This window comes from Crotalus tigris, unplaced genomic scaffold (assembly GCF_016545835.1).
Source record: "Crotalus tigris isolate CLP2741 ecotype Arizona unplaced genomic scaffold, ASM1654583v1 scf7180000024196.274895, whole genome shotgun sequence".
Lineage (NCBI taxonomy): Eukaryota > Metazoa > Chordata > Lepidosauria > Squamata > Viperidae > Crotalus > Crotalus tigris.
In genome coordinates this window covers 147003-172826 of record NW_024100424.1, presented here as the reverse complement: position 1 = coordinate 172826, position 25824 = coordinate 147003, and the positions used below count along the sequence as shown (strand labels likewise).

The following is a 25824-nucleotide window of genomic DNA, read 5'->3' as shown; positions in this document are numbered from 1 at the left end:
GGAAGCTCAGTTCTATAGGGACAGTCACTGGCTGTCATTTACCAGGGAGTTGTTGGAGTCATTGTCTTTTAACCTTTGGCTGTCATCTGGTGGGGTCGGAGTTCCCTTGGCTCTTTTTGGTGAGGAGGTGAACTCCATGACCTCCACTTCTTTCAGAGCCATTTCTTTGGCCCTTGGTGGCACTTTAATGGGTTTCCCTGCATGGTTTAGGCTGGTCTTTGCTGGGTGGCCAGCTTTGCATTCAGTGGCTTGATGCTCCTTTTTGAAGCAGACAGTAGATCTGGCTTGCGAAAGTTGGGGTTTAACTGTTTCTGTCTTCTCTGGAGGGGATTTCTTCCAGGATCTCGCTTGTTCGATCTCCACTTCCTCAGCAAGTTATACAGAGTTGCCGGGCTCCTTTGTCCACACAAGCATTGTATAGGTCATCATTCAGCCCATCTTTAAAACAGCTGACAAGGATGTCTTCTGGCCAGTTGAGTCAGCATGCCAGGTCATGAAACTCTCCGGTGTATTCTGCCGTGGCTCTCTGCCCTTGCCTCACAATTTTAATGCAGTCTCTGGCTTTTGGGTGAGCAAGAGGGTCCTCAAATCAACGACAGAGTGCTGTCATAAAATGATCAAAGTTCCTCAGTTCAGGAGCAGCTGTTACTTCTCCCTCAGGGAAGTGGTGCTAGATTGGGCTGGACTCTGGTGTCCTGGTACCCTGGGAGCTCAAGGGCCAGGCTGGGTGCTTGCCCTCCGCTGCCCAGGGTTCAGGGCAGCCGTGCTGCCATCCAGGGGTCCTTCACATGGCCTGAGAGGGACAGTGAGGGTCCTTCTGGTAGTTGAGGTCTTGGCACTTGCCGCTGGACAAGAGAAAAAGTCTCGGCTGCTCCCTGCTCTGGATACAGTGCAGGACCGTGTGATCACAGACATGTGTGATGCAGTGAAAGCCTTTCAAATAAAGGGAGACTCAGATGCATCAAAGAAGCTTGAGTCACTTTCCCTGTTGCCAAACAATTAAAAACCGTCTCCACCATTGTGTTCTCAGATGCTCATTTTACTGATAAATTGAGTACAATTCAGATGAAGTTTACACATTGCTTTGTTGATTTTGAAGCATAGAAATTCAATTTTGGACTGCTCAGTAATCCATTTTCAGTCGACGTGGAGAAAGCACCTATAAACATCCAGATGAAGCTGATAGAACCCTAGTGTAACAGCACACTTAAGGCAAAGTATGATTCTGTAGCCCTCACAGTTCACCAGGTTCAAACCTGAAACGATGCCCCAACTCCGACTGCAAGCTGCTTGAATGCTCTGCATGTTTGGGAGTACATACCTGTGTGAGCAACTTTTCTTTGTGATGAGGGTGAATACAGATGTCTTCTCACTGATACACACCTTTACTCTATCCTAAGAGTTTCCACAGCTCAAAACCTCAGAACACAGCTCAAAATCTAACCCTTATTTCATCTCTTTTCTATTCTTTCTCATTTTCAGGTTCTGCCATTCTGAATGGGAGGAGGGGGGACCTATGGGTATTCTGAAGTGTATTTCCTTCGCTTTGTTCTTTCCTCTTTGAAGTGTCTTCTTGGGGTGAGAATGGAATGTGCCTCCGGTCATCTGTCTTATCTCCTGGCAGAAGGAAGAAGCCGCAGAGAGACCTGACAATCTTGAGAGCGGTGCTTATTTGGTTCTTTCCCACAACAATTTGACACCTATGGATTGGCTCTGTTTGAATCAGCTGGATGGACAGTTGGGTAGGGTTTGAATGGTTTCTTTTAATCTACCATTTCATGGGAGAGATCCTCAGATCCTGCCTTCCTTTCCTGCTGTCAATACCTTCCAATAAAAATTACTGTTGAAACCATGCAAGTTTCAAGAGTTCTGCTTTCTTGGGAGGTTTAACTGAGGCAGATCGTTACAAAGTCAAGATGGTGGATCAGCATGGGGAAGAAAGAGGACTGGGAAGGAAGATCCAATAAAGTGACCCTCCACCATGCCAGTCACCAGCAGGGGTGGAAGCGGGAGATGGAACAGCCAGTCAACCTCAGTGAGGAAGAAGAGAGACCGACGCGGTCCGACTGCTTTCTGAAACAAGCCATAAACCTGATGGTGGAAGCTTTCAAAAACCTCAAGGAGCAAGAAGAGGACCCCTGCCAGGGCTTGGTTGAGGGAAGGCTGGTGGAGGAAGAGGAAAGGGGGGGAGAGTGAACCCACCAACCCTGGCACTTCCACCAGCACCACAGAAGCCACAGGGGCTGTAATCGCAGCAGTGACCCCAGACCGAGCCACCCCAACCAGGGGCGACAGGCATAGGGCCAGCCAGAAGGAATGGAAACTGCTGCTCTGACCAGAAAACTCCCCCCCGAGCATGAAGTATGATGGAGACCCCCAAAAACTGGGATTCTTTTTGGCTCAAGTTGTGAGTTACATGCATGAATATGGCCAGGAGATCCCCAGTGAGAGTGGGCAGGTCAGAATTCTAACCATGGCCCTGGAAGGCATGACAGCCCACTGGATGCTGACCCTACACAATACTGATGCTCCCGAGTTCTGAAACTTTAACCACTTTATGGCTGCCCTGAGACAGAGATTCGAGGACCCCTTAGCCAATCGGAAGGCTAGGGACCGCATCAAAATGGTGAGGTAGGGCCGATGCCCACTGGCTGAGTACACAGAGGAATTCCAAGACCTGACTTGCCGTCTCAACTGGCCAGAGGAAATTTTGGTGAGCTGTTTCAAAGATGGGCTGAACAACAATCTCTACCATGCTTGTATTGCTCAAGGAGCCCCTGCCTATCTCCATGACTGGTGCATCCTGGCCAAAGAGGCAGAGATTGACCAAGCCTGAAATCAGCATTGTTTGCGTCAGGGGTGAAGATGCTCCCTGCAGGAGAAGAAAAGAGAGGCAATGTAAAACCCAGCAGTCGTGCCATGCTCAACTGCCTGCTTCAAGTATGGTAAAGAAGGCCATCAAGCTGGTGGAATGCCTTTCAAAGACTCTGGTCAGAAAACCAGACTGGCCTGTAGGGGAGGAACCCGGAAAAAAAACCCAGTGTCCCAGGGAGACTGTGATGAAAAGCACCAAGGCCGTCGAGTTCCAACTCTCTGAAAAATTGGGAGGGGGAACTCCAACCCTGCCAGAGAAGAGAGTGTAGACATGCGACAGTGACTCCGATGATGAGCCCCTGGTAAGTGTACCCATCACACCCCTCACCAAGCCCATAGAACTGCTAAGTCCAGGGATGGAGGAGAAGGTAGCCCTGAAGGCTTTATTGGACTAGAGCTGCACCAGATGTTTGATAAGCCCAACCCTAGTGGGGAATTTGGGAATTGAAGAAGCCTATTTTGTTTGGCCAACTAGATGGGTCCATTGCAGGGGATGTGCTATGCGGCCAGTAGAACTTATATTGGTGTGGAGTGGCCTCTGATAATAGGAATGGCGTGGTTAAGAAAATGGAACCCGCAGGTGAATTGGAGGACAGGAGAACTGAGGTTCCCAAAAGGGAAGCCCTATGTGCAAGGTGAGTACTGCAGTGCCAGAAGGAAAAGAAAATGCAAAATAGCGGCAGCTGTTAACAATCAGGGATTGGGCTTCCGGTAGCTGCGCCAGTGCTGATGGCCGCTGTTTGACAGTGGCCCATCCCGGGAAATCGTAAAAGCCGGGAAAACAGCGACGATCAGCTGTTTTGCGGCTTGAAACTTCCCTCCTGGGCGAAGGGAGGGAGGTGAGCTTCTGCCTAGATAGAGGTAGAGCGTCACAACTTTCCCAGTTTTTTTTTTCTGGGAGATGAAGTGAGAGCTCCCTCGGAGTCTGGGTGTTGCTCCATTTCCTTGGATGCCTTTGTTCTCCGAAGAGAACAAAGCTAGACGCTGCCTCCACTGCTGCTATCTGATGGGAACAGTAAGTTAACTCAAAAGCAGACAGAGCGGTCAGGAAGAGAAGAATTGATGATCTTACTTTAAACCTAACTCAGTTTGAAATAACATCTACTCCTGTTACTATTCTAATTGGAGTGAAGAAATATGGCGGAGGAATCCTCCTTCTTTGTTTGAGAACTTTCACTTTCTGTTTTTTACTTACTATTTTTAAACTGGCAACAAAGTTTTAACAATGTAATAGACTTGGTTCATTTTAAAGGGGAAAAATTCTTATTCCCTTTTCTTAAGGGGGAATTGCTTTTTCTTCTCCTTTGTTCTTATATTACTATTTTTTGAAAAAGGGAAGGGGGGAAAAACCCTTCCCTTTTTTAAAAAAATGGCTTCAAAACGTCCTGGATTTTCTTCTCTTTCTAAAACTTCAACTGCCTCTCCAGTAACTCAGACTGTACAACAACCCAAACCTAAACTTTCTCCACCTTCGCCCCCACCTCAGGCACTTACACTTCAGGATTTACAAGATGCTTTAGATAAGACTTTGGAAAAATCACTAGAAAAAACAGCAGAGCTTCTGGCTCAAGAAAGTAATGAGCTCAGGAAAGATATTGTTTTGGCACTTCAAGAGCTTGCTGGCCTTGTGGAAAAGATTGACGACAGGGTGGATGAAGTGATCGGTAATGTTGAAATATTACAAGACAGAGTTGAAAAAATAGAAGAAAATGTGGATGCTACACAGAATGATATTATAATGTCACAATACAGAGAAATGGAGTATGCTTTAAGAATAAGGGGCCTGAAGGAAAATATTAAGGAGAATTTGAGAGAAGAAATTGCAGCAGAACTGGCCTCTATTTTGGAAATTGATCCCGAAGAAATGTTGAAAGATATTGAAAAGATTTTTAGAGTTAATTCGTGGGTTGCAAAACAGAGGAAATTACCAAGAGATGTGGTGGTCTATTTTGCGAGAAAATCACTTCGTAATGAAATTATACAGGCCTTCTATAAACAAAGATTTCAGATTGCAGCTCAGGATGTGATAGTTTTAAAGGAAATACCTTCTAAAATTCTAAGGAAAAAAAAGACTTCGCTTTTTTGGCTGAAGAACTTAAGAAGCGACAAATTCAATTTAGATGGGACATACCTGTGGGGATGGTACACAATACTGTCTTAATACAGTTTCAAAAGCAAGAGATTTTTATGTTACTATTTTAAAAGCAAGTCCACCACCATCTCCAAGATCAAAGAAAGATGAGAGCAAGGCAGAAGCACAGTTGTCTGTAGGTTCAATGCCATCTTTGGGAGAAGAATTGTTGGTTGAAGTTATGCAACAGAATTTGCAAATAACAGAAGACCCAAGGGAACAGAGAATTACACGCGCTGCTTATAAACGTGGAGAAAGACAACAACAACAGCAACATCAACAAAAGGCAGATGATGGAAGTTTACCACAGTCTATTTTGGAGCCGGTGGGAGGAGCAAGGCCAAAGAGATGATCGACTGTAAATCTAGAGGCTTTGTTCCAAAGGCTTCATCCTGCCAAGGATGGCAAAGCTTCTAATCTGGAATGTTAATGGGCTTAACTTACCACAGAAGAGAAAGAAAATCTTTCATTATTTGAAACAACATAGAAATGATATTATTTGTTTACAAGAGACTCATATTATTTCTAAAAATCAGAAATATTTGTTTAATCCCCGGCTGGGGATACATTTTATAGCTCCTGCTTTGCAGAAAAAAGGAGGAGTAGTTATCTATGTGAGAAAGGAGCTTTCACTGAAGTTAATTGATTTTGACTTACAAGGAAGATATGTTATTATTGATTTACTAATAAATGATAAGAGAACTCTTCTTGTTGGTTTATATGCTCCCAATCAACAACAAAAACATTTTTATAAGTTGATTCACCAGAAATTAACTTCTTTGGATTATAAGTCAGTTATTATGATGGGAGATTGGAATGGTGTTTTAGACTCAAGTAAAGATAAGGATGATTTGGAACTTAGAGATATTTGGAGAGAACGGAATACTGAGGAAAAAGACTTTACTTTTTTTTGGATAGACATCAATCTTATTCTAGAATTGATTTTTTTCTTGGTTACTAGTGATTTCCTTTCTAGGGTGAAGAATATCAAGATATTTCCTAGAATAATTTCAGACCACAGTCCAGTATGGTTGGAAAGTTCATCGGAAGAAAGAACTAGAAGGACTTGGAGGTTGAATGAGAATTTATTTAGATATGAAGAGAATATACAGCGATGTAAAGGTTATTTAAAGGAATTTTTTGCTTGGAATATGAATAAGGGTACTTCGATGCCAATGGTATGGGATTCTTGTAAAGCTTATATGAGAGGGGTTTTGATTTCTATGAACAATGCTCACAGATGTAAACAGACCCATAAACGTAAAGATCTTGAAGATGAGATTAAATGTAAGGAAAAGATTTTAATATCAAATCCAATGGACAATAAGTTAAAAGTTTCTATTACTTTGCTGAAGGAGCAATTTAATATGTTATTAGCAGATCAAATGGCAACTAATTTGAGGTATGTGAGACATAATACATTTTGTAATGCAAATAAACCTGGTAGATGGTTGGCTTATCAATTACATAAGAAACAGAAATCGAGGATTATAGATAAAATAATTTATAAAGGTAAAGAAGTCTACCAACAAAATTTGATTAAAAAGTCTTTTTTAGATTTTTATTCTAAATTATATGCTAGTGAAAGTATACAAACTTCAGATATAGAAAAATATTTACAGGGAGCACATTTTCCTAGACTTACGAGTGATCAATGTGATAGGATTAATGGTTTAATTACTTCTGAAGAGTTTATTTTTGCAATTAAACAATTGAAGGTTGGTAAGACTCCAGGTACTGATGGGTTAACAGTGATTTATTACAAGATGTTATCTGAAGAAATGATAGAACCATTAAAGGTACTTTTTAATGATATTTTATCTGGAACAGAATTACCTCCATCTTGGAGAACGGCCTTCATATCATTAATTCCAAAGGATGACCAGGATCTGTCCCAACCTAGAAATTATAGGCCTATATCTCTTTTAAATACAAATTATAAGATTTTTGCAAAGATACTGGCAAATAGATTAATGCAGGTTTTGAAACAATTGATTCATACTGACCAATCTGGATTTATAATGGGGAGATATATGAAAAACAATGTAAGACAAATTATTAATTTAATAGAGTATTTGGATAAGAACAACCAAATCCCTGCTGCTTTAATATTTATAGATGCTGAGAAAGCTTTTGATCAATTAGATTGGAATTTTCTATTGAAAGTTGTAGAGGAAATGAATTTTGGAGATAAATTCTTGTCTGCTCTCAAGGCCATTTATCAACAACAATCGGCACAAATTATAATTAATGGGGGATTAACAGACGTATTTAAAATAGGAAAAGGTACAAGACAGGGTTGTCCTTTATCCCCCTTGCTATTTGTATTAACAATGGAGATTTTACTTATTAAAATTCGAGATTCATCTAGATTAAAAGGAATAAGAATAAGTAAGATTGATTATAGGTTGAGAGCTTTTGCTGATGATTTGGTTGTGACATTATCCCATCCAACAGATTCGGTCAAAGATTTGGTTGAAATTTTAGCACAGTATGGACAGGTCTCTGGTTTTAAGATAAATAAGAATAAAACTAAAATATTATTGAAAAATATGTCTAGGAAGGGAAAAGATTTTATAGCTGAAACAACCGGTTATGAAATAGTTAATAAGGTTAAGTATTTAGGAGTTTATATTACAACATCTAATGGAAAATTGTATAAGAATAATTATGAGCGCTGACTTCGGTGGTTCCAGCGACGACGAATGGCGGAGTTTTACAAAGCCGCCCGTTCCTGGTGCGTGTAAAAGCCGCGGGACTTTGACAATCAGCTGTCCCGCGGCTTGAATCTCCTCCCTGGGAAAAAGGGAGGAGGAGAGCTCTCAGGTAGAGGTAAGAGCTCCCCTGGATTCCTGTTATTTTGGGATCGGAGGGTAGAGCTCCCTCGGAGCCTGAGCAACTCCGCGTTCCAGGGAGACTTCATTCCGAAGTTTTTGGGATGAAGCAAGTTGCCGCTTCCACATCTGCTTTTTTTTCCAGCTGCTTGTGAGTATTTGAAAGCAGACGGAGCAGACCAGGAGAGACTGTGCTTAAGTTTGATGGTGCCTTTAACTTCAGCAAGTTTCCTCTTCCTTTTCTTTTGTTCACTTTCCCTTTAGAAGAAAGGGAAAGTGAAAACTAAAATGGCGATCGTCTTTCTTGCCTGATTTGCATTACAGAGTAAAACTTGGATACAGATTAACTCTTTAAATACAGAAGTAAAAATTTGGCTTTTATTCTTTCCTCTTTTTTTATTTTTGTTTCTCTTTTTTTAAGAACACTTAAAAGAACTGTGCCCTTTTTTTTTTTTTCAATAAGAATCTTTCTTCTGGAACTTAAGAAAATGGCTTCAAAACGTCTGCCTCCCGCCCCTAAGGTTCCTATTTCTTCTCCAATGCCTCAGCCTGCATCTCAGAAACCAAAATCACCTCCACCTTCTCCTCCTCCTCCTGCAATTTCTCTTAATGATTTACAAGATGCTTTAAAACAGCATGCCTTGGATATTAAGGAGGAGGTAAAAGATCTTATAATTGCAGAGAGGGCTAATACAGAAGAATTATTGGAGAAAAAGAACAAACAAGTAAGAGACCATATCCTTCTGGCCTTTCAGGGCCTAGCCCTGCACATAGAAAGGATTGATGACCAGATGGAAAAGATTACTGAAAATGCATCAAGGATGGAATTTAGAATGCAGGAGGTAGAGAACAAGATAGAAATTACACAGGATGAACAAATCATTTCACAATATAGGGAGATGGAACACGCATTGCGTATCAGAGGCCTGAGGGAGAACCCTCAGGAAGACTTAAAGATGCTTATTGTGAAAGATATTGCTCCTAATATTGGTTGGCGGCCTGAAATAATTGAGAATGAGATAGAAAAATTTTTTAGAGTTAATTCACGGGTTGCTAGACAGAGAAATCTACCAAGAGATGTGGTTATTTATTTTTCTAGAAGATCTATCCGTAATGAAATTATACAGGCTTTTTACAAACAAAAGTTTCAAATTGTTGATCAAGACGTGATAATTTTAAAAGAGATACCTCCAAAAATTTTAAGAGCCAGAAAAGATTTTACTTTCTTATCTGATGAGTTGAAACATCGTCAAATTCAGTTCAGATGGGAGATTCCAAGAGGAATAATAGTAAATTATGAAGGGATATGTCACAGATTAACTACTGTTTCCAAAGCAAGAGATTTTTATCAGTCTATCTTAAAAGTAAGATTGTCACCACCTCCACAAATAAGGATGACGGAAGAGTCTCTTATGGCAGGAGCCTCATCAATGATGGTTATGGAACAAGCTGCACCGAATTCTGACATAAAAGAGCAAAGGATGACACGAGCTGCCCATAAACGTAAAGAAAAAGAGCAGTTGCAGAAGAGTGGTGAAAGTTTGGTTGTTACAGAGCCTGTGGGAGGGGCAAGACCAAAAAGATCTTCGACAGCAGATCTGCAGGCCATGCTCCAGAGGCTCCAGGCCGGTGGAGATGGTCAGGTTCCTGACCTGGAATGTTAATGGCTTAAACGTGCCCCAGAAACGAAGAAAGATTTACCATTATTTGAAACAACATAATAATGATTTGATATGTTTGCAGGAGACTCATATAACTTTAAAGGATTCTAAATTCTTGATGAATTCCCGTCTGGGCACACATTTTACTGCTCCAGCCCCTGGGAAAAAAGGGGGAGTGGTAATTTATGTGAAGAAAACTTTTTCAGCTAAACTAATTGAGGCTGATTCTGAAGGAAGATATCTTTTTGTGGAATTATTATTACAAGGCCGAAAGGTTCTTATTGTTGGACTATATGCTCCCAATCAACAACAGAAACAATTTTATAAGTTGCTGCATGGCAAGATATCTCAGTTGGATTATAAATCGGTAATTTTGATGGGTGACTGGAATGGGGTTTTAGACCCAACTATAGACAAAAGAAGTTCCTCTAAAACTTTTATTCAAACTAAATTACCTATGACTTTCTTTGATTTGAAGGAAGAATTGGAGCTTATTGATATTTGGCGAGAAAGGAATACAAGTGATAGAGACTTTACCTTTTATTCTGATAGACACCAGTCATTTTCAAGGATTGATTTTTTTTTTATTACTAGTGACTTCCTCCCTAGAGTGAGGAAGGTGAAAATTTTTCCTAGAACATTGTCAGATCATAGTCCGGTGTGGATGGAGTTATATTCGGAAGACGGGAATAGAAGATCCTGGAGATTGAATGAGAACTTATTTAATCGGGAGGAGTTCGTACAAAAGTGTAAAGAACATTTAAAGGACTTTTTTACTATAAATATGAATAAGGGAACATCGATGTCTATGGTGTGGGACGCTAGTAAAGCATATATGAGGGGAATTTTGATTCAATTGAATAAAGTTTTTAGGGAAAAAGGGTCACAAAGACGTAGAGAAATAGAAGAAGAGATCAAATCAAAAGAACAAGAGTTGGTTCTTAACCCTACTGATAATAATTTAAAGGTATCTATAAAGATGCTTAAGGAACAATTTAACATGTTGATGGCAGATCAGGTGGCTACCAATCTGTCGTATATGAGACATAATACTTTTTGCAATGCGAATAAGCCTGGGAGGTGGTTGGCTTATCAGTTACGAAAGAAACAGAAATCTAGAATTATAGAGAAAGTAAAATATAAAGGTACTGAGGTTTTTCAGCAAGATTTGATTAAAAAAAGTTTTTTGGACTTTTACACAAAATTATACTCAAGTGATAATATAAGGGGTTTGGATATAGATAAATATTTACAATCAGTACATTTTCCTAGACTTTCAGAGGAACAACAAAATGGGATGAATAGTTTAATTACTGTGGAGGAAATTGGCTTAGCTATTAAGCAGTTAAAGGTTGGAAAGTCTCCTGGAACAGATGGACTGACTTCTAGGTATTATAAGATTTTATCTGAAGAAATGATAGAGCCACTAAAGGAACTTTTAATAGTATTTTGTTGGGTATGCAAGTTCCTCCTTCTTGGAAAAGAGCTTTTATATCACTGATTCCGAAGGAAGATCAGGATCTTACAGAGCCTAAGAATTATAGGCCAATTTCATTATTGAATGTTGATTATAAGATCTTTACAAAAATTTTGGCAAATAGATTAATGCAGGTTATGAAAGACTTGATTCATAGTGATCAAGCAGGATTTATAACAGGGAGATATATGAAACATAATGTTAGACAAATTATTAACTTAATTGAGTACTTGGATAAGAATAATCAGATTCCTGTGGCTTTTATCTTTTTGGACGCTGAAAAAGCTTTTGATCAATTGGACTGGCAATTTTTATTTTCTTTGGTAGAGAAAATGAATTTTGGGGATAATTTTTTACATGCACTTAAAGCTATATATCAGCAGCAATCTGCACAAATTGTTGTAAATGGGGGATTGACTGAGAATTTTAATATTCAAAAAGGGACAAGACAAGACAAGGATGTCCATTATCCCACCTCAAACCAACTTACTTCTTTCCCTCTTTTTCTTCACTCACCCCCTCTCCTCCTTCACCTCAACCTTCCTACTTACTTCTCACCTTCTTCTCCTCCCTCTTGATGCGGTCCAGGAGAAATGCCCGAGCAGTTCCTCTCTCAAAATTAAAACATTAATATTATATACAATAAGACTATTTCTACTTTATCTGAACTACTTAAACTTCAAGCCATCCACCCCCCTCCCCCCACCCCCCTCTCCCCCAACTTCCCAGAGCAAAATACAGGATTATGCAAACATATTAAACATAATCTATTTAAGTTTACTAATTATACAATGAACAAAATCATAAAAACCCTTAACTCTCTTCAAACTTTAATATCATAAGTTTATAAACAAAATCATTACTCATAGAATAAGTGAAACTTTGTAGTTCCATATTTCTTCTGAACATATTCTATCCATCTTCTCCATACATTAAAATATCTCTCTTGTGAATGGTCCTTTAAATAAGCAGAAATTTTAGCCATTTCTGCTAAATTAGAAACCTTAAATACCCATTCTTCTAAAGAAGGCAGAGTATCCTTCTTCCAATATTGACCCACCAGTAATCTTGCTGCTGTTATTAAATTCAACATTAAAATAGTTTCTTTAACATTAAAGTCCACAAAAATTCCCAAAAGAAACAGTTGGGGAGTAAACTTAATCTTCCTTTTAAAAACCTTTTAAATGTTCCACCAAATCATAATCCAGAAGGGTCTTCCCTTATTTTTATAAATACCGTATTTTCCGGTGTATAAGATGACTTTCTAAACCCTGAAAATCTTCTCAAAAGTCGGGGGTCGCCTTATATGCAGGAATATATGGGTAGCTGTTTTCTGAATTTAAAACCAATCTGCCCCCTAGTGGCCAGCCCTACTATTTTTACAGAAATAAGCACTAACAGGACAAAGCTTTCTAGCAGCAAAGGAATGGAGCTCCTATTGTGCTCATCTATAAACAGAAATTCAATATTGTACTGTATTTTCTGGCATATAAGACGACTTTCTAAACTCTGAAAATCTTCTCAAAAGTTGGGGGTCGTCTTATACGCCCAGTCGCCTTATACGCCGGAATATACGGTAACTCAAGGTGACAAACATACCTAATATTCCTTCCTCCTATTTTGTATACAGCAAACAACCCTGTGCGGTGCATTGGGCTGAAAGAATATGATCTATCTAAAGTCACCCAGCCAGCTTTCTTGTTTAAGGCAGGATTAGAACTCACAAGTCTCCTGGTTTCTAGCTTGATGTCTCAGCCCCTAGACTAAATTGGCTTTAAAACTTAACTTTATCATTAATTAAAATAATGTTTCTCAAACTGTGAGCTATGACTCTCCATAAGGTTCTAAGCAAGGGATGCAAGGTCACTAGAAATATTCCAAGCAGGCTTAGCAGTTGGATATATCCTGAATATAAAGCAACTTGAGATTCCATAGCACTTCATGAACACCCAATAGGTTTGTTTGTTTGACCATACTATGTTTATCTTTCAAAGTAGTAATCATACCAGGAGATTATGAGTCTTCTATGCAAAGTTCTTTCTGTCTGACCTGATGCTTAGGTTAGAGGGAAAGGGGCATTTTAGGATGTCATAAATTCTTAAAAGTTTGAGAACCTTTGCTTAAGATATTTATTCATTACTCTCTCCCCAAACTTTGAGACTATCCCACCTGCTTTGAGATTTTTACAATTTTTAAGTAGCATATTTTAAGTAAGTGAATAAATAACAAACATTGATACGGCCAAAATCTAAGAAAATATTTAGATAGGTTTGGTTTGAGTTTTGTTCTGAAGGTTACTGAAAATTATTTTGAGACTTACAATGATCATTAAGTTTTTGTTATGGTCAAAAGTGAAAAATATTTTAGATTATAATGACTAAACAAGTATTTTTTTATATTTAGTATTTACTTTTACTAAGCATTTATTAATTTGGCTTTATTTCATAAATACAGCCTCATTGTTAATCTAATACAAAATTAATATAATTAGCTGTGCTTTGTCTTTAAAAATAACCTGTCTTGTATATGGCTTAGAAATTTTAAACTTCCAAAATTAAATCAAGCAAACCATAAAATTTAAAATGTTATATTCATTCATAGTTTTTCATAGTCTTTTCAATGGAGCTATGTTCTGACTCTCTTGAGTTTCACTCAGATGTTGCCAAAATCAAATGAAGCTTCCCGTCAGCATGAAAGCCATCCAGAAGAGACTGAAGAAGAATTAAGAGAACATCAGACATTTTTGGAAGACCAATACATTGACAGCACAGCAAAACAAAAGGAAATTGAAGGATTGACCCAAATGGTCCACGTGAAGCAAGAACCTGCTGAAAGTGATGAAGATGGAGAACAACAAGAATTGGAACCAGGACAAAGGCAAGCAGAGCAAGAACTGCTCTTCAGACAGGTAGAATACATTAAATAACAGCATTTATTAGTTAGTGTATAGTTTCCAGAGGCTTGTATATTTATTATTCAGTCATTCTATATAGAAAGAACAGCTGGGTTGACACAACACAGTATATCAGAATGTGACTTTTTTATTCTGACATTGTATTCTGTGCAAACCCAACCTATTTGCTTTTATTTAAAAACCTATAGAACAGAAGTTTCAAATTCCTGAGTATCAAATGGGTTAATTATAGAACATAACTACATAAAATTTTAATGCCAAGAATTAGGATTCAAGAATACAGAATCCTTAGAACTGATAGGACTAATGTAAAGTTATGCCAACTCTTGATAATTTCAGTTCAGAAGAGATGTATTTAGTTTGCTGCTTCTATTATAAATGTGAGAATGTTAATCACATTTGTCTACCATTCAAGTGTTTCATTTTTTATTCTTCATTGTCTTCTTCATGTCTGAAGTAGAAGTTTGTCTTTACTTTCAAAAAGGATACATGATAGTTGTCCCTGTACAGAGAAGTATAACGATTCAGTTTTCATTGAAAAATGCAATAATATAAATTGCAAGATTGTTCTTCTTTTTCATAATATGCATTATATTCAAAACCATTCTTAATGTATATTAAGGCAGAGTGACCTTGTACTTTGCTATACTATTCATCCTTTGAAAAAGTTAACATGGATTTTTTTTGAAGAGATTAAGATTGAGCAAATTTTAAGGAAAAATAAAATATGTGTGTGAATTGTTAATAATTCTGTTTAAGTTGAGAAAAAAATTGTCATGATATAAAGAACTTTGTACATAATTACATTTAGCACTACTTAATTACTTTGAATCTCTTCAGTGACAAACTTGTGTCACAAGAAAAAATGTAGTTGGTGGTCAACCAAACTGGACAATATTCTTTCTACAGTGCAGGCAGACCTCAATTTACAACCATTCATTTAGTGACCATTTTCACACTTAATGACTATTGCAGCATCCCTGTATTCATGTGATCAAAATTCACACACTTGGCAGCTGGCATTTATTTGTGATGGGTCATGTGGTCACCCTTTGCAACTTTCTGATAAGCAAAATTAATGGGGAAGCCAGATTCATTAATAGCCATGTTACTAACTTAACAACTGCAGTGATCCACTTAACAACTGTGGCACTGTGACGGGATAGATCATAAAATGGAGCAAACTCACTTAACTGTCTTGTTAAGTACTGGAATGTTTGGGCTCAGTTGGGTTGTAAGTCGAGGACTGCCTGTATTTTCTTCAACTCAATATACAGTGTTGGATTCATATTAATTTTTACAATGTTTTCTTCATTTTCTGTACCTAATTATATATCTAGAACTCTTTTTTTGTCTTTAACCCTTTTTGCCTTTTTCTCCTTTCTTTTGCTTTCATTGTTACCCTAAAGATGGTTAAAATATTGCTAATTTATTCCAGTTATGGTCCATCATTTAAAGGTGATTCTTGAGTCAGCTGGATATTTCTTCAGTTGGATATTTCGTAGTTTAGAATTCAATGACATACCCAATTTGCTTTTAGAAAAGTTGAGGATGAATTATCTTTTAACTCTCCAATTTCAGACAAACAATCAACTTTTACTATGAAAATTTTATTTGAGAGGTCGTTGGTGCTCTCTGAGATTGCTTGTTTTCTTGCAGACATTTTATTATTTAAACTAAGTAACATCATCATGATCAACATATTGGCTAATAAAGCAAATGGCTAGTAGACTATTATGAAGTAGTTGTTCACAAACAAAAAATAAGAGATTTGTAAAACAAGTCTTCAAACAATGACACATTTTATGCTCCCTTATAGCAAACTCTTTTACTGGAGCAGCAGCGCATTCATCAGCTCAGAAACTACCAAGCATCCATGGAAGCTGCTGGCATTCCTGTATCCTTTAGTGGACATCGGCCACTTTCTCGAGCTCAGTCTTTACCTGCTTCTGCCAATTTTCCATTATCTACACAAGAGACATCGTGTAAGCCACAGTTCACAACAGGTAATATCTGGGGAAAATATCTGTTGGAATAATGGCAGCCCAGCTCTCTTACATAATTTTGCTGGAGTTCCCTGGATGAGGAAGATCACAAATGCAGCAGATGCTTTGCTAAGAATTCTGGCAAAACATCATAAATGCATTGGTCCAGAAGTGGGGTTGCCTTGCTTTACGTTTGAGTTGTGTGGTGACTGGATGTTCTTGGCAAAATGTCCTTTGATTAATAGTGAGATGTCTTAATTTTGTTTCAGTTAGTACTTGTAGGAACAGAATAGGTTTTCTTGAGACCAAATTGTCATAAGTAGTTTTGACAGAATGTGAGGTGCCTGGCAAGGATCTGTTGGAAAAGAAAGGGGGAGGGCAACAGAAACGAAATCCTCTAAGTCTGTATATCTGGGATTATCGAGTCCTTTGGGGAAATGATAATATAAGGAAAATGCAGAAATATTTTGGCCTAGATTATAAAGTGAAGGGGTCTAGCATTAAAAACGTGTGTTCAAAAATACATTCAAATAATTGTCTTTTACTTCATGAGTTAAAGCTACTGTAACTTTTGAAAACTGTATAGGAATCACTTTTGTTTCTTCTTCTGAGCGTTTTCCTGCAAGTGCAGGATCTACTTTTTTGGGATCAAATGAGTGTTGATCCATTGGTGGAGGTAACCATCACCTGAGCCTGATGTCATGGGGTGAGAAAGATCCAAAGTCACCCAGCCAGCAATCAAGTGGAATTAGAATTCAGTCTTAACCCCTAGACCAAACTGGTTCTCTCTGTCTAGGAATCATGTTTAGAGTATATAAGCCTGGCTTCCCAGCCAGTATTTTGGTTTTCGAAATCATTTTCAGCAATTACAAGTTGTCCTTGACTTAACAAATGTTTGCTAAACAATACTTCAAAACAATGGCTCCAAAAAAAGTCAGTTAGGCCTTACTACTATCACCCCATTTAAGTGGTCACATGATTGCAATTTGGGCACTTGGCGGTCAGCCCACATTTATGAACAGTTGCAGTGTCACATTGTCATATGATCATAATTTGCAATGTTTCTGCCAAACAACAGCAAAGGCTACCATCAGTTAAGCTAGATTCCCCTTACAACCCTGTAAGTCGACTTACGACTGCAGTAAAAATGGTTGTAAAATTGGGTCCTGTAACATGATAATTCAATTTATGACTGTAACAACTTATGACAGAAATCTGGTCACGATTGTGATCAAAAGTCAAGGATTATCTTTAGTGAAAAAGTTTAATTTATGTGAATATTTGTATTACTTGCAAAATCCAGAATATTGTTATAAATCTCATCTATCCTGCTATTATGTTTGCTTTTATAAACATTTGTATACTGCCTATTGCATATTCTAAGAATATAGTAAAATATATATGCACACCTTCAGCATTGCTTCCCAAGAAGAACAAATAATGGAAAGTTGAATGAAATTTGCTGAAGTTTACAATTCTATAAGATCTTAAAATTCATCACCAAAATTTTGAATTGGACCTGGAAAATCAGTAACCAATGCTAAGTCTTTTTACCACCAGTTAGCAGAAAGGCCAATATGTTCTGGGTGAGCTGCAACTTCGGTGTCATTTTCAAAGGCAGCCCCACATAGTGTATTGCAGTGTCTAACAGTGATGAGTTATTGTCATCAAGGCCTCCTGGTCCAAAGAATATGTAGTTGGCATCTTAGTCAAAGCTGGTCTGGAGCTGTGAATCCAAAATAAATTCTAACAAACTAACTAATTAAAACATTTATTCCATAATTAATATTCTTATCTCAACAAATAACTGGAACATCAGCAGTTTTACCAATATCCAGATGGCAAAAGTTCATTTCTCTTGAAATTGTTAGCTAACAATGCGCTGGGCTTGAATAGGAATAAAGTCTTGATAAACTACAGTCATGTGAAAAAGAAAATACACCCTCTTTGAATTCTATAATTCTATCAGGACATAGTAAAAATCATCTGTTCTTAGCAGTTCTTAAAAGTATGCAAATAAACCTTAGATCAACGGTTCTCAACCTGTGGGTTGTGACCCTTTTGGGGGTCGCACGAGCCTCTCACAGGGTTGCCTAAGACCATTGGAAAACACATATTTCTGATGGTCTTAGGCAGGGCTTGTCAACCGCCTTCTCTCCCTTCCCCCCCTCTGCTCACTTGTTTGTGGAAAATATGCTGCTTGGCGCCAGTCTGCACTAACTCTACCAAATGTGCCCTGCAGGGGGCGCATGAAGAGCGCAGGCGCAGAGCAAGGCCCCGTCCTCCCCAGAGACTCATTGTGCAGCAACCGGATTGACTTCTTCTTGTGCACGCAGGTCAGCGAAGGGGAGGCCGCCGCAGCATCCAACTCCTGCGCCTGTCAGCTGGTGACCCCCGAACTTGCGCTTGTCAGCTGGGAGGTCTGGTGACGGCCACCGGTCTCCTTTGCCACCTTGCCCATCCTCGACTCTTCCGCCCGTTCATGTCAAGCCCACTAGGGCTTGACAGGGAGAGAGGGAGGGAAGGAGGAAGGGACTCCTCCTCCTCTCCTAAGCTTCAAAGCACAATCGGCTTCCCAAGGGCGCCACAATCCTCACGAAAGCGGGGGGGAAGCAAAGGAGCAAGAAAGCTCGCGGCGGGCTCGAAGGAGCACCTGTCAGCATTGGTGATGAGAAATTCCCCACAAACCCAGGGAAGAGGTGGAGAAAATGAGCCCCCTTTGGGAGGAAACTGCCACCTTCTTCTCCTTGGCTTTGTGCTCTTCTGTTCCTCGGCAGACAGGCTGCCAAGCCTCTGTTGGCTGGAACTTCCTTTCCTTCCCTCCCTCTTGGTCTCTTCCTCCTTCCCTCCTTCTCCCATTGTCCCTTCCTTCCTTCCTTCCTTCCTTCCTTCCTTCCTTCCTTCCTTCCTTCCTTCCATTCTTTCGCCACCCTCTTTGTCTCTCCTTCCCTCCCTCTTGCTCCTTGTCCCTTCCATCCTTCCTTCCCTCCTTTTTGTCCAGGATCAGGGCAAACCTCTACAGCTGATCCGCGCTTTTGCAGAGCAGCCAAGAAGCAGGTCAGCTGTAGCAGCTCTCCTTGGCTCCTGCCCAGCAAACTTGCTTGAGCTTTGCTAGAAAACATGCCGCTTGCTAATTTAGCAGAAGCGCGAATCAGCTGTAGCCCGGCGCTGATCTCGGAGCTTCTGCTAACTTAACAGACGGCATGTCTTCCAGTGAAGCTGAGCAAGTGAACTGGGCGGAGCTCTCCTCCGCCTGTGCACAGGCAGGTTTGGCATGTCGCCATGGCCACCAGCAGCAAAGCCCCCAGCCATGCTGGCAGCCTATCCCTCCCCTTGTCCCTTCCTGGGCATGGAGGGGGGGAGGAAGGAAGGGACGAAGAGGGAGGGAAGTAAGGGACAATGAGAGAGGGAAGGAAGGAAGGAACAATGGAAGGGAGAGACAAAGAGGGAAGGGAGGGAGGAAGGGACAAGGGGAGAGAGGGAGAGGGAGGGAAGGAGGGAAGGAGGAAGAGACTAAGAGAGGGGAAGGAAAGGAAGGAAAGAAGGAAGGAAGGGATAATGGGAGAGGGAGGGAAGGAGGAAGAGACTAAGAAGGAGGTGAAGGAAAGGAAGGAAGGAAGGAAGGAAGGAAGGAAGGAAGGAAGGAAGGGACAATGGGAGAGAGGGAGGGAAGGAGGAAGAGACTAAGAGGGAGGTGAAGGAAAGGAAGGAAATGACAAGGGGAGAGGAAGGGAAGGAAAAAGAGACTAAGAGGGAGGTGAAGGAAAGGAAGGAAATGACAAGGGGAGAGGAAGGGAAGGAAAAAGAGACTAAGAGGGAGGTGAAGGAAAGGAAGGAAATGACAAGGGGAGAGGAAGGGAAGGAAAAAGAGACTAAGAGGGAGGTGAAGGAAAGGAAGGAAAGAATGAAGGGACAAGGGGAGAGAGGGAGGGAAGGAGGAAGAGACTAAGAGGGAGGTGAAAGAAAGGAAGAAAAGAAGGAAGGAAGGGACAAGGGGAGAGAAGGGAGGGAAGGAAGGCAGGCACCCACCCCAGTCCCATCCCAGAGACCCACAGATTCCCCCCTACAGACACACTACAACCTGAGTGATCAGCTGGCCACGCCCCCTGGCCATTGATCACTTGACCCTGAGACACTTTGAACGTCATAAGTATGAATCAGTTGTCAAGCATCCGAATGTAAATCACATGACCCTGGGGATATTGCAACAATCATAAGTGTGAAAAATGATCATATTTCGCTTTTTCAGTGCTGTTGTAACTTCAAACAGTCACTAAGCGAATTGTTGTAAGTCGAGGACTACCTATACTTTCCCATTTTTTCCTTCTTCTTTTTTTGGTCAAGTTTTTGATACCCCCTGGCCAGCTGGATGGGGGGTTGGGGGTCACCACAACATGAGGAACTGTATTAAAGGATCGCGGCATTAGGAGGTTGAGAACCACTGCCTTAGATGAACATCAACACATGACATATTACACTATCAGCATTTATTTCATAAAAAGAGAGCCAAAATGGAAAAGCCATGTGTGAAAAACTAAGTATACTTTATGATTCAGTAGCTTGCAGAACCATCTTTAGCAGCAATAACTTGAAGTAATCATTTTCTGTATTACTGTATGCTTCTCACATTGTTGTGAAGGAATTTTGCCCCACTCTTCTTTACAACATTGATTAATTTGTTTATCTACAACTCTCTTGAGGTCCCACCATAGCATTTCATATGTTTTAGCCTCCAAGTTCCTAATCATCTTTGTTGCTCTTTTCTGCACTATTTCCAGAGTAGCGACCAAACTGCTGGCTCATATTTAAGTGGTTGTCTACTAGGACTCCTAGATCCTTCTCGCAGTTGCTGCTATAGAGCCAGGTTCTATACCTGTACATTTGGTTTTTCTTACCTAAGTGTAAAACCTTACTTTTCTCACCATTGATTTTTATTTTGTTAGATAGGGCCTAGTGTTAAATCTGTCAAGATCCTTCTGGAGCTTGAGCCTATCTTCTGGGGTGTTCGCTCTTCTTGCCAGCTTGGTGTCGTCTGAAAATTTGATGAGTTCCCTTGTCTATTCCCTCATTTAAATTGTTTATGAAGATATTGAAGGGTACTGGACCTAAGACAGAACCTTGGGGTATCCCACTACTTACTTTCCTCCATGTAGATGTAGTACCATTAAGGACTACGCGTTGGAAGTGGTTTGTCAGCTAGTTACAAATCTATCTCGTGATGGTATTGTCTACCCCACATATTTTATCTTACTAAGAAGTATGTTGTGGTCTACTTTAATGCTTTACTGAAATCCAAGTATCCTATGTCCACTGCTTTTTGCTGGTCCACTAATTTAGTCACTTTGTCAAAGATTGAAATAAGATTTGTTTGACATGATCTTTTTTTGGACAAATCCATGTTGGCTGATTGGTCTGTATTTTCCTGGATCCACTTTTCCCTCTTTTTTGAAGATGGGAACCATGTCAGCTCTTTTTCAGTTCTCTGGTAGTTCCCCGGTGTTCCAGGATCTTTGAAAGATATGATTTAGTGGTTCCAACATCAGGTCTGCCAGCAACTTCAGGACTTGAGAAGTAATCCAGCTGATCCTGATGATTTGAACTTGTCTAAGGTGGACAAGTGTTCTCTTTTATGTTTCTTTTTTTGCTAGGTTCAGCTATTTTTTTCTTTTTGTGTGAAGACAGATACAAAGAATTAAGCAGCTCTGTTTTCTCCCTGCTGCCCATCATATTCTCCTATTAGTGGATCATTATTTTTTTACTTTTTTCTTGTTTTTTACAGGGTTGAAAGAAACCTTTTTTTACTATTTTTGTCATTTGCAAATCTTACTACACTCTGAGCCTTAGCTTTCCTGACTTCATCTTTGCAGACTCAGGCTATTTATTGATGTTCTGCTTTAATTATGCGTTCCTCTTTACATTTTTTTTAATATTAATCCTTATAACTCTTCCCAGGTTATCGGCAGCAACAATTGCTTCTCTAAGATCATTGCTTTCCTCTTTGGCGTTGTGTTAAGATACAGTCAGTACTGGAGACCAGTAAATTCTTAAAACTTTGTTTTTTTTAAGTCACACTTGCTAATGATCAATTGGTCAAGGGCACTTGATTAACTGCATCTAGTTACTATTTAGCCTCTTTATGCCTATGAAAACAGTAAAAGTCTACTTAGTTTGTAACAGATTGATTCTTCATTTTGGATTTCTTTTTGTAAAATAAATGATATGGTGTAACATATCATTTATATTTTATATTTAAAATATGCAACATATTTTGTAAAATAAATGATATGTTGTATTTACCTGCTTTTAAGATCTGCTAAGGACCAGATTATTTTTTAGTATGTCCTGATACATAAAACCATAGAACTCAAAGAGGGTATACTTTCTTTTTCACATAATTGTAGTAGCTTGCCTTGTATATTACTGTATAAAAATCTAAGAGACTTTTCTAGTTTTTAACTCTGTTCTTTTTTTTAAAGTAAAAGTAACAGTAAGCAAATTCTAGAATACAATAGACCTGTGAAATAGACCTTGAAAATTAATGTTTCACTCTTCAAATTTAGAAAACTTAAATTTCTAAATTTAAGAAATGTAAAATGTTTGCATAATATAAGAGCTAAAGAAAACAGCTTTTGTTGTTTTAGAAATGCTTGTTTCATATGCCATCAGAATAGATCTCCAAATAAAAATGGATCTACCTACTTTCCACCTCAGACAAATGGGCACAGCAATCCAACACATACCTCCTAATATTTATATATAGCTGTCATGTTCTTATATTTGTGCACAGCCCAGAGACATTGTGTGGGGGAGATGGGCAGTTTCTAAGTTTGATAAATAAATAAATATCCCAAATGATGTACCTACTCCTTCAGAGAAAATGCAGCACTATAGAGGTATATTTTTCTGCTCCTGGCAAGAAAAAGAAGGTGGAAAATAAGTGGCAATTTTCATCATGCTAAATCATGATTTAATAATTATATCTCAGCCAGCCCAAAATATTCTCTTAAAACAATATTCTGTATATCTTCAACAATAATAATAATAGTGGTTGTGCCCTATTTTTTGTTAACATCGTAATTGCTGTGGTGATGCAATGGTTCGAATGCAGTATTGCAGCTAATTCTGCTGACTGCCAGCAGTTCGATTCTGTCTGGTTCGAGGTTGGATCATCATTCCATCCTTTCGAGATTGATAAAATGACAACCCTGATTGTTGGGGGCAATATGCTGACTCCGTAAACTGCTTAAAGAGGGTTGTAAAGCACTATGAAATGGTATATAAGTGCTATTGCTATTGCTACTTTCTTATTTAAATATCAGAGAAGTTCTGGAAGTGATGGAAATAAAATAAATTGGAATCTAAAAAGTTTGTCTCCACTTAGTAAACCTCTGTCTACATTTTTATTTTGAAATTTGCTATTTCAAATTATACTTTTCTATATGCATATACAATGTATAAATAACATATCCTTATGCAACTTTATAGAGACATAAGGTCATTGGGGAATTTGTTCATCTTGTCAGTAGAAGTAAGATTGTAGCCTGAAGTAATTCATATCCTTTGATGCAGGTCTTGTGTATGACACCTTGATGCTGAAACACCAGTGCATTTGTGGAAACACAAACAGTCATCCAGAACATGCAGGGAGAATCCAGAGCATTTGGTCACGGCTTCAGGAAACAGGTCTTCGTAGCAAGTGTGAGGTAATAGATGAACTAATAGAATGGAGGGACAGTGGGTTTGGCAGCAGAATGTTGCAGCAGATGTTGCAGCAGAAATTTCTGAACTACATCACTGCTGATCATAGTTGTTTTTCATGTAAATTATCAAAGAAAATAGAAAATGTGTTTTCTGCTATTCTAGGTATATTTTTAAATCTATTATTCTGTGATTCAAATCTTAGAATTGAAAGAAATCATTTAGGCTAGGGGTTGGCAACCTTCTTCAACATAGGGCACAGAAACTATATTGCCATTTTTCTGGAAGACTTATTGCTCTTCCCACACTGAGATGGCTGATTAAGCCATTGACAAAATGACTGCCTGAGAAGGCAACGAGTACTCTGTCTTGCTTGGACTAGGGTGAATGTATTTTTTTGGGGACTGGATATCAGGCCACAGGTTGCCAACTCCTACTCATGCATATAGGAATCCAGATTATTATTCCTCTCACCCTTCATAGGAATGCAGGCAATGAAAAGAAAACCCATACCTATCTCCATTATTAGTTGCATGGCTGAATTGGTCTTATATCTCAATAATTCAATTATTGAATTTCTGCCTTTTGAAAATTCAGTTTTCCAGAAGTCACAGCCAATGAATTTGTTGACAATGAGGAAATAAATTGTCATGATTATTCTTGACAGATTGCCCGGTACTGAGAATTAAAGCTCCTCCTTGTTTCTCTGGGGATCTTAAAACAGTTAGAGGCACAAGGGGTATACAATTTGTCACAACTATGGACATAGTTTGGTCTATGTCACTGAATCTGTAGCATGGCACTGAAAATGACAACATTTATTTTAAGGTTCAATTACAACCTCAAGTAGTTGTCCCGAGGAGGGATGGAGGGTTTTTTAAATCTATCCTAGAAAGCCCAGTATTGGAGCCTCAAATAAATATTGTGATAGATTTACAATGCACTTTAAGCTTTAGATAACTTAGTTTCTTGCCAGTTTGAAGACTTCTTTTGATGTAATATTTGCTGAGTTACTCAGTATGTGATGTGTTTCAATTAGCTAAAATCATTTTCAGTTTATGAGGCCTGAAATTATGGACAAGATGCCTGTGGTTGTCTACCTTATGATATGCTCCCTTGAGCCCTCCCTAATTTGGCTTATTGGAACCAGGTAGGGGAGGCTTATGGGGGGGGGGGATCTTCCCTGGATCCAGAGGACTTTGTAAACTATTGTCCAGTTAATGGGTAGTTTATTGAGGACAGGGTGCTTGAGAGGGTGATAAAAATGCTTTATATGTATTTGGAGGACACTATTTATATCAGCCCTTTCAATCTGTGCTTAAACTGATTTGGGTACAGAATCAGCTATTGTATAGATGGATGCTTGCAGAACAGAGAGGAGTGTATGGCTTTGTTGAAATTGCTTGATTTCACAATAAATTTTAATCATGGTATTTTGTAGACCATCTCTGTGAGGTAGGGATTGGGAGCACTTGGTTAAATTGGTTCCCATTCTACTTCAAGGATAGAAGTCTTAACCTTGATGGCTATGGTAGACAACCTGGCAGCTATGCTATGATGCATACCATTTTGTCCCCTATGCTATTTAACATTTGCATGTAGTTTTTGCCGCTGTAGGGTCACATGATGGCTAGGAGTTTCTGTTATCAACTTTAGCTGGTATAATAACTACACTGGTTCCTACAGAATGACAGCCTCTCTGTAATATTTCATGCCATGGTGACTTCACATTTAGATTACTGTAAAGTGGAACTATTTTTAACATTTGTTCTGGAAGATGTATCTGCTTATAGAATATAACTAATAGATTGCTGTGAGGCATCTGGCTACCCATAAATGCACTGGCTATCAGTGAGTTGCCAAGCGAGGTTTGTAACATATAATTCATAAATAACTTGGGACCAGATTGTTGGTCAAATTGCCCCTTCCTTCCAATAAATAAATTTCTTTATTTCAGCTCCTTATCAAGCTTCCTTATTCAATGACATTGGGTCCCTTATGTTTCTTTCTAGCATTGTTTGTGACTGCACTATGATTTCAATTCCCCTTTCAAAAAGTTCCAGCTGGCTACTACATTTTTAAGGTTTTCTTCCTACTGGGATCTTCCTTATTGATTTTATTTAATCAATCTTAGTTGATTAAAATTGACCCATCTAACATTCATGGTTTGTCTTTGACTGTTTTTACTGAACATTTTTGTTAAAAATCAAGAAGTTTAACAATGCACCAAAAATAGTACCACTGGACTAT

The 25824-nt window shown here is 39.0% G+C and overlaps 1 protein-coding gene across 3 annotated transcripts in view; it reads left to right on the top strand.

Moving 5' to 3' along the window:
* Positions 1-25824, top strand: part of HDAC4 (histone deacetylase 4) — a 223581-nt gene that overhangs the window by 91130 nt on the left and 106627 nt on the right. For all 3 annotated transcript variants that reach the window (XM_039323459.1, XM_039323460.1, XM_039323458.1), the window contains 3 exons: positions 13634-13885; positions 15711-15897; positions 23446-23579. In XM_039323459.1, the coding sequence (XP_039179393.1) occupies positions 13634-13885; positions 15711-15897; positions 23446-23579 (573 nt within the window). The remainder of the gene's footprint in view (positions 1-13633; positions 13886-15710; positions 15898-23445; positions 23580-25824) is intronic.